The sequence below is a fragment of the Notechis scutatus genome, chromosome 1 (assembly GCF_049901735.1).
Source record: "Notechis scutatus isolate UNSWTSFEM ecotype Mainland chromosome 1, rNotScu1.2, whole genome shotgun sequence".
Classification (NCBI taxonomy): Eukaryota; Metazoa; Chordata; class Lepidosauria; order Squamata; family Elapidae; genus Notechis; species Notechis scutatus.
In genome coordinates, this window is record NC_142009.1 from 225,316,140 (window position 1) to 225,325,493 (window position 9,354).

Genomic DNA, 9,354 nt, shown 5'->3' on the forward strand with positions numbered 1-9,354 from the left:
GCCGGGTAAGAATGCGCAGGAGGAAGAGGAGAAAGCTTTTGAAAGAGAAAGTTTTTCTTGGTTCCCAGGACTCTAAGACATATTTAACATAATTCCTGGAAATTATGGTTTTCTGAATGATACTTTCCAGAAGAGAAAATAAGCGGCAATTTGGAGGTGCTGAAAGGAAAGTTTACTCTCCTTCCCTACGGAATTAACAAGTGGATATTAAGAAACCTGTCTTTTTCAGGTAAAAACTGGCTTTATGTGATAAGTGGGAAGGGAGAGGACTAAAAATATATTTATATGTTAAGATTTTGTTGGAGGAGATGCCTTAAGGATTTGAAGACTGAAATATATTGCAATAAGGCTTTAAAATACAGATTTGGACTTTTTTTTTTTTTTTTTTGATTGATACTACCCCAGGAAGAGAAAGTGAGAACTTTGCCTTGGCTTGGATTGATTGATGACTTTGGGATTGTTCTATTTTTTTGAAATATCTTGGTTGTTGCAAGAAGAAAGAAGGGGAAAAAGAAAAGATTTATAATGGCTTTTTCTGCTGAGGAACTGAGAAAAGAATATGAGCAAACAAAAAAAATGGCAAAGATGGTGTGAAAGAAGCCTTCCTTTTTTAAGAAATGGTGCTTGCTAACTATCAACAAACATTACAACAGATGGAGGCAGCAGAAGAAGAAAAAGGAGAAGAAGAAGCCATCTTTAATGAATTTCAGAATTTAACTAAGGAAGAAGGAAGAGGGAAAGGAAGGAAAATGAAGGACTTAAGATTTAAAAAAACACTCAAGAAAGGGAAAAATAAGGTGCAAAATCAATATGATGATAGTAAACAAAAGGGAAAGGGAACACAACAGAGAAGGGGAAGCCAGTAAGGCAGAGGCTAGAAGAAGGAGGGGTAGAAAGGTCTGGTGGGGGAAGAAAGGAAGGGAAAAGGTGGAGAAAAGCCACAAAGTTTTGAAATTAGATGGGAAAAAAGGAATCTTTTTAGGGACAAAGGGTAAAGTATAATCTCTTTAAAAAAGATTTTGCAAGGTACATAAGATGGTATTGGTATTAGAAATAGAAAATTAGAATGGTTTAAGAGTTAATAAGAGATTAAAATGTTGAAATGTTTAGTAATGATTGATTTTAAAATTTAATAAAATATTAAAGGGAATGTTTAGAATATTGAGTTTTAATTAAAGAGTTTAATATGACTATGGTATTGATGTTATTATAAAATTTTTATTGTAGCATTTGTCTTTGGAAAAGGCAATGGGAATGTTATAAGATTCAATATTTAGATCTATTGTTTAACTATGTATTTAATCATTTTGGATTTATTATTTTTGTTTATCTTTAAAAAAAAATTAGTAGATAGAATGTACCAAGCAGAATCAGATTGGGTATTAGGTGTTATTTTAAATGTTAATTTGATTAATTTAGGGGAAGATAGAAAGGCATCATACTCTGATTAGTGATTTCAGGAGAAATTCTTTTTTTCTTATTATAAGGAACGAGACAAAGGGATAATAAAGAATGGACAAAAGATATAAATATAATGACTCAAATTAAGATGGATTAATTAAGATAGAATTAAGAAGAGTGAAATGTGTGGAGAAGCTAATATAGAAGACATAGAATGGTAAATAAAATAAGTAATGACATGTAAGATGAGCATGAATATAATTGAAGTCCATGAAGAGAGAGATACCTGGGGCCAAGTTACTTTCCTAAAAGATTTTTTTTTTTTATGTTTTGTGTGTTGTGTGTTTATGTTTCTGGGAGAATTAATAAAACCTTGCAGAAATATAGAATGAGAATAATGGTAACCAAGTCAGAAAAGAAATAGATGAAATAATAATAGTGAAATTGAATAAGAGTAAAGAGAAGTAAAGAACTGGATAAGAGGTATTTGTATGCTCATATGGAAATGGTTTAAAATAGAATTATATTGTATAAAATAAGGTTTTATTTGACTTGTAAAATTTATAATGGAAAAAGGTTTAAGTATGTAATGGTTAATGATGATTTGTTTGTCTTTAAAAATTAATAAAACTTGTTTTTTTTTTAAAAAAAGAAAATAAGTACTCACTTCATTTATTATTATGGTTTGTCACATGGTCAGTCAGATGTTCAGAATGGATTTGGCATTTTTATCTGCCTACCGAGACCTTCCCAAAGATCTGGGATAGGCAGATATGGATGTTTGATAATGTTGTAGATATTATTACAAGATATAAGATGTTCCGAGGAAGTCTGTCTTTTGCAATTGACTAATAATTATCAATACCAATGATGTTCAAATGGTGCTGCAATTATTTTGGGATTGTACCCAAGGTGTCTATTACTATTGCTTTGCTTTATTTTGCCACAGTTATTCTATTTCTACTGGCAAGTATTTGTATTTTGTAATAGCAATAGCACTTAGACTTAATATACCATTCCACAGTGCTTTTACAGCCCTCTCTAAACGATTTACAGAGTCAGCATATTACCCCCAACAATTTGAGTCCTCATTTTACCCACCTTGGAAGGATGGAAGGCTGAGTCAACCTTGAGCCTGGTAAGATTTGAACTGCCAAATTGCAGTCAGCTGGCAGTCGGCAGAAGTAGCTGCAGTACTGCACTCTAACCACTGCACCAGTAATCTTCTCCAGTTCCTTGTGTTCTGTTCTGCTGTCTCCGACTAATGCCACGATTATTATTATGTTTTCAAATAGCAGAAAACCATAGATGTACTAACATCAGGTTTTCTGTAGGCATTCTCTTATTACAATAGGACAATATTACAATGGAATATATGTGAGAAAAAAGCTTTTTACCAAAGGGAAGAACTTTTATCTAATTGCTTCTTAAAATTGGCAGTGAGGGAGCTGTATACTTATGAATACATGTCTATGACACTTCAACAACTTTATTAAGTAGCCCTTGGATAACAACTATCTGTTCAGCATTTATTCAAAGTTATGATGGCACTGAACAATAATACTTATGATGGGTCCTCATTGTTTTTACCATCACAGCATCCTCACTGACACATGATTGTAATCCACATGTTCTGCGCCCAGATCATGATTATAATGTTGTAACAAGCTGAGGTTATGTGATCACAATTTCCAATATTCCCTGCTAGCTTTTCACAAGCAAAGTCAATGCAGAAGCAGCAGAAAATTAAAAGTCACAGTCACATGAAGTCCTCACTTAACAACCTATATAGTCCTCATTTTATGATGGCAACTGGGATTGCTGGAATTGTAGTTGCTAAGCAATGTGGTCAGATGATGTTGCACTTCATGACATCACTTAGTGGCAGCAATTTCAGTCCCAACTGCTATCGTAAACTGTAGCTGTATAATCCTCACTGAATACTCTCATAACTACCCAGTGAGATAGGGCACCATTATTCCTCTTTGACAGAAGGAAAACAGAAGCTGCAAAATATTGCAATTTGGCCAAGAAACTTAAACCTAAACTTGAATTTTGAATCCAGTTAAGGTCAAATGTCTCTTGGTTTGTTTGAAATGGAATGCAATTAAGTAGCAACAAACCCAAATTCCCTATATGAAAACTACAAGATTATTTGAAATAGGGGGAAATTAGCATCTGGATATGGAGGAGACCGAGAGAGTAGTATTAAGCAGTATTAAACTAAAAAGAAAACAACCTTGCTACATGGGGTTGCCACATAAATAGTGGGTACTCTAAATAATGTGAATAGCAGTTTTAGAAGACCCCCCCCTAAACAGGCAATTAGTATCCAGTTAATCTTCCCTGGCACAAATGCCTTTAATTAGCATCAGCTGAGTTGACAATGGTTACCCCATCAATGGACAAATCCAGGACACAACTCACCTGTTTCTTCCTGATGCTCGAGGCCATTGTTCAATGATGGCACCTGAAGGCCAAAGAGAAAAGGACAGAGTTAAACAGGGGTTTGTTACATCTATGCTCAGTGCAGCTTCTAGGATCTGAATGCTACAGACCTGAACCATACACTGTAAGTCTACATGATGAGAGGACATCCTATCTTTTTCATCCAGGTCTATGAAACCAAATCAAGTTAAATAGTAATAGGATTTAAACAAAACAAGACAAAAGTGAGAGCCCTTCTTAATTTTGCAAATAAGCCTTTCAGATATTTCCTTACCACTTCCATGGCTCTATTTCCTCCATCACACCTAGGAAATATTGAACACAGTGAAGACAGAAGCTTAAATCTTGCACAAGTTCATAATAAATCCACCAAGGAGGACATAAGGCCACCCAGACCAAGTTATGTTAATTCAAATCCTATCTGTTAAAGAAAGTTATATGTCATTTATATGTATATATACAGTATATATATGAGAGACTGGGAACTTTGGGCCCCATAAGCCTTAAGCAAAGTTCCTTCTCCAAAGATCTGGCCCTAAGGCTCCCTCCAGAAGTGGGCACCATTTTGGATGTAGCTGGCCATAATGAACTACCTAGAGGTGGTATTCAGCAGGTTCTGACCAGTTCTGGAGAACCAGTAGCGGAAATTTTGAGGAGTTCGGAGAACTGGCAAATACCACCTCTGACTGGCCCCACCACCATTTATTCTCTGCCTCCCGAGTCCCAGCTGATCGGCTGGAACAGAGCTGGAAAGCAGGTTAGTGGGGTGGGGAGGGAATGGAGAGTTCACAGTATCCTTCCCCTGCCATGCCCACCAAGCCATGCCCACCAAGCCACATCCACCAAGCCAAGCCACACCCACAGAACCGGTAGTAAAAAAAATTGAATCCCACCATTGGAACTACCTGTCCATAGATCATCTTTGGCAAGGAGAGCCAGCCAATCCACCCCCTCTGTCTCCCTATACATAGACTATGGAGACCACACAGTAGTCTTTTCAGAGCGGCCACAATTCACTGCGGCCACTCCGAAAATGGCACCTGCTTCCAGGATGGCATGACAGGACTTCTGTGAAGTCTATACAGAAGCCTGATGATGGCCAAAACGTTGCTACAATTTTAAAAGCACAACTATAATGACGTGGGAAAATACCCAAACAAAGCTGAACATACCATACATATAAATACCACGAAATACATATAATATACTTAAGAAAACAAATATATATATATACACACACACACACACACATACATATAATCTGAGATGTAGAAATATATTTTTGAGATAGAGCATGCTTCTACACAATTGTTTTAAAATGTTTTATTATTTCTAGTACTGTTAAACAGTACAAGAACTTCCATTATTATATCAGACTAGGCTGCAATATCACACTCATGAGTTAAGAAGCACCCGGAATATAAAATTCTTTAACATACCAAGAACTTCTACTCACTATCCTTGAGTCAGCAAAAAACAGTACTTGCATGAAATTTGCCCTCCATCTTACTGACACCTATTTTGCCATTATTCCTTGGACTTCCCTCCAAGGCAGGGGTGGGATTCTACCAGTTCTCACCTATTCACTAGAACCGGTTGTTAACATTCTAAGCAGTTTGGAGAACCGGTTGTTAGAAGAAATTACTGGCCTAATCCTGTAAGGAAGGTAGGAAGAAAACATTCTGGTGTTGCTTACAGAAACTGCCTCTCCGTTAACCCTTATTACATTCTTGGCAGGACTAGACTTCCTGTCTCAGGAACTTCTTTGGAGTTTTTTCCCCCTCCTTTGCTGGTACTTTGCTTGTGTGGAGTGACCATTCAAAGTTACAATGGCACTGAAAAAAGTGACTTATGACCATTTTTCACACTTACGACGGTTGCAGCATCCCCACAGTCACGATAGGCCAGGCGAGGAGATGTGGGCCTCGATGTGAGTGATATTGAGTTGGCCACACCCAGCCAATAACATGACCATCCAGCCATGTCCACCCAGTCACATGACCACCAAACTACACCCACCACCTAAGCCATGCCCACAGAACCAGTTAAAATTTTCGAATCCCACCCCTGCTCCAAGGTATTGGGTAATGGTGCCTAACAAATTTTACACCTTGAGGCCATTCTTGGATAGAATTCAAAGAAAACTTCTCTTTAATTTGATTTACATTGTACAGGAGTTCTGGGTGGTGTACCCTCTTTTTCCTTACAACAATCCTGTGAGGTTGGAACAAGTGTGGAAATGCCCCATTGCTAGGCACATTGATTGACTGATTGGACATATATGGCGTCCCATCTTCATCTGGGCAGTCCACAACAATAATAAAACCCACTAACACTCTGTCTGTCCCATCCCAGTCTTTACTGCTGAGATATTACATTCCAGTAGTGTTGAGGTAATTCCCCGTTAGGAGAATGAGCGCATACAGGGAGACGTATTTGAGAGTAGTGTTTGAATAATACACACACAGCACACAGATACACTGTACAGTAAATGTAGGGTTTTTTTTTTACTTTCAATAAAGGTTTAAGCAAAGTTCAAACACAGTCCAAAGTCATTCACAGGTTAAATCAGTCAGTTTTCAGTCCAGGGATAATCCAATAACAAATTCCAGTATCAAAAAAAAGTTCAGTATCAGACTTACAGCAAATCCAAGAATATCAGTCAATTAGAAGGAACGGCAAAACTCTCCAACAGAAGGAAACGGAGACTGAGACACACTCTCTTCTGAGACTAAGACTAAGACAACCCAGGTTTCTGGTTCCATCTTATGACAGTTTGAGAAACCACACCCAATTACACTTTTAGGATTCTCTTAAAGAGACAGTATTAAAATGTCTATCCTGGTTTATATATTGCTAACCCAAATACCTGTTAGGTGACTTATATTCCTAACAAGTAGAGTCAGTTCTACATCAGCACCAGGAAAAGAGGCTGGGGGAGGTGGAGTATAAAGAAAGCTAAGGAGAAGATATATCAGAAATTAAAACAAAACCAAACCAGGAGGGGTTAGAAAGGAAACGGGGAGGATATATCTCCAGAAATAAATACAGAAAACTGGAGGGCGGTGGGGTTGCATCTAATGAGAAAATTGACAGGCAGAATCAGTATTAAGCTACAAGGTGCTTCAGTAGCACAAAGCCGAGGCACATTTGGGAAGCAGGGGTGGGATTCGGAGGGGAAGTTCGCGTTGTGCAGTTGCTCCCTGTTGTACACAAATCCGTTTCGTAGCTGAACCTCGGCGAGAGCTTTGGGGGCTCAAGCTTGTAGCCTGACAAGTCCTACGGCTATTAACCCTATCCTGACCTTGCTCTCCGGGCAGCAGAAAGCAGGTGGCGATGTTGGCTGCAGGATGTGCCCCGGGCCAGCAGACAAGAGACACAGACAGACAGATGTCATTTGGAGCCATCGCTGCGAATCCTTTCTCTGGGCGGGACGGGACCGATCCCGGAACCGTCGACTTGCTGTTTGTGGGACTCTCCGCCCCACCGCCCGCCAGCGCCTTACCTGCTCCAAGGCCTGGGCCGCTGTCGCTTGCTCCATGCCGGCAGCTTCTATTTAGGGCAGCTGGCCCAAGCGGCTTTAGTATCACGTCTGCGGCGGGCGGGGAAGGGGGAAGAGAGGAGTGACAGCGGCAGTGGTGCCAGGAATCGTCTTCAGCTAGAAGCCATCCTGCCCCGAGCCGACGGCACCGCAAAGGCCGGCTCTTTTTCTAAAACCAAAGGTTCTCTGGTTCTATAGGTATTAGGCCGACATTCAGCAGGAAATACTCCAGATACCCCCACTGCTGCTGCTGAGGAAGTAGCTTTCTTTCGCACTAGCCTGCTTCTATTTTTGTTTTGCACTCATCAGTATGTATTGCATCATCCAATGATTTTATCAGACATTTAGATAAACTGCAGCGGTTGAGTACATCCTATTCTATGCTCCTGTTAAAGTTGCAGGCACTTTGTTCATGCTGTGCAAGAGAATGGGGAGGATTTCATGAAAGATGTAATTCTAGTGAACTTGGAACTCATTCAAAAATGTGTCTTTCTGAATAAACTTTGATTTCAAAGCCTTTATCTACACAGTTCGAACACAAGTCTTGATATGGCTGTAAGGATAACTGAAAGGCTATGCTATATATGGAATACTGTACCGATATTGCATATTGTATGTCTGTGAATCTGAACACTTCTGATAAGGCACCAATATTTGTTTCTGTTAAGCAGATTTGCCCGTTTTGTTCTGACCCAGGACAAATTGGATACATGTGTCCTAATTGGAAAATTACCTGGAAAAATGTAACCTCTTTATCCCCCATTTCATGCAAAACATTTCCTTGCCCCCAAAGACTGTAAATTTATAGAATGGGGTTGTTTTCTGCATCTCTTTGCCACTAAACCTGCTCATTTTACTGAGCCTTGAAGGAACTGAAGGAGACATCCTGCAGGGTCAATGTTTCTCCCCCCTCCCAAACCCCTTCCCCAAGCCCAAGTTGTATTCTAGTGGAATGCTGGTTTAGGAACTAAACCAGTACAGCTCAGAGGGAAAATTCCTTGTATATATGGGAACAGGCTCAGGAGGAAGGCAAAATAAAATATAGCTAATTGCATTTTGAAAAGTTTTTTCAGAGGGTTGTAAAAGATATAATATAGGGACTCTGAGGGGCAAATAGAGGAGCATCCATTTCATTTTGCCTTCATCCAAAACCCTGTTTATGCCATGAAATGATTGACCATAAGGATCAGGTACTTGCATTGTTTCTCACCATTTTCTTTCACAATAAATGTTCAACTTCTATTAGATTTTTCTTTTACACTCTTGCATACGCTGTTTAAAAGAGCGAAACATGCTAGTTAACTGAATAAAAATAGATGTTTTCATTAGAACTAGCAACGCTAACCAAACTGAAATGCCAGCAATACAAGACTGCAAAATCTAGAATGTCTGGCTAGTTCATATTTGTCTTCTGAGAACTGCAATTTGATTCTTCTTCTTTCGTAATATACAGTCAATGGAAAAGAATTGCAAAATGCAGAACATTTTTTTGGAGAAGAGGGCAAACTTAAGAAACCTAATGGTCTTATGCCTTGAATATCAGATTTTAACATACTGACACCCTCCCAGAAAAATAAAGCTAGTTATGGAGGTTTCTGTATGCTATAATAAACAATTCAGATTTTGGATGATGAGAAATATAAAGCATTATAATATGGCCTTTGAGTAAATCAGACCATTGAGCCATTTACCCTACATTTTCTTACATATTATTTTTGCACCTATCGTTATTCCCACGTTGCATAGCGAACAACTTTTCAACCTTGCAATTCTGGGAACTCTACTCCCAGAATTGTTTGAAGAACAAAATCTGAGTAAGATAGAAAAGGGAAAATTCTGGATCATATTGCTGAATACTCCCAGTATCTTTCAACACTGACCATGACTTCTAGAGCCTCTAAAAGCTGCAGTTGAACAATTTTGTCCACTGTTGATTGGGAACTTCACAAAATATTAGCACCCCA

General features: G+C 38.7%; 1 protein-coding gene across 19 annotated transcripts in view; it reads right to left on the reverse strand.

Annotated features, from left to right (window-relative positions):
• The window catches only part of PRKAG3 (protein kinase AMP-activated non-catalytic subunit gamma 3), a 37,474-nt gene extending 29,647 nt beyond the window's left edge, over positions 1-7,827 (reverse strand). For 13 of the 19 annotated variants that reach the window (XR_015746588.1, XR_015746590.1, XR_015746589.1 and 10 more), the window contains exons 1-2: positions 7,154-7,348; positions 3,829-3,871 (exon numbers count right to left, since the gene is read on the reverse strand). Coding sequence is in view for 12 of the 19 variants with exons in the window: in XM_087950415.1 (XP_087806541.1) it covers positions 3,829-3,871; positions 7,154-7,246 (136 nt within the window). In the remaining 7 variants the exon portion in view is untranslated. The other 6 variants (XM_087950416.1, XM_026665580.2, XR_015746594.1 and 3 more) reach the window with 5 other exon arrangements.
• Positions 7,828-9,354: the final 1,527 nt, after the last annotated feature.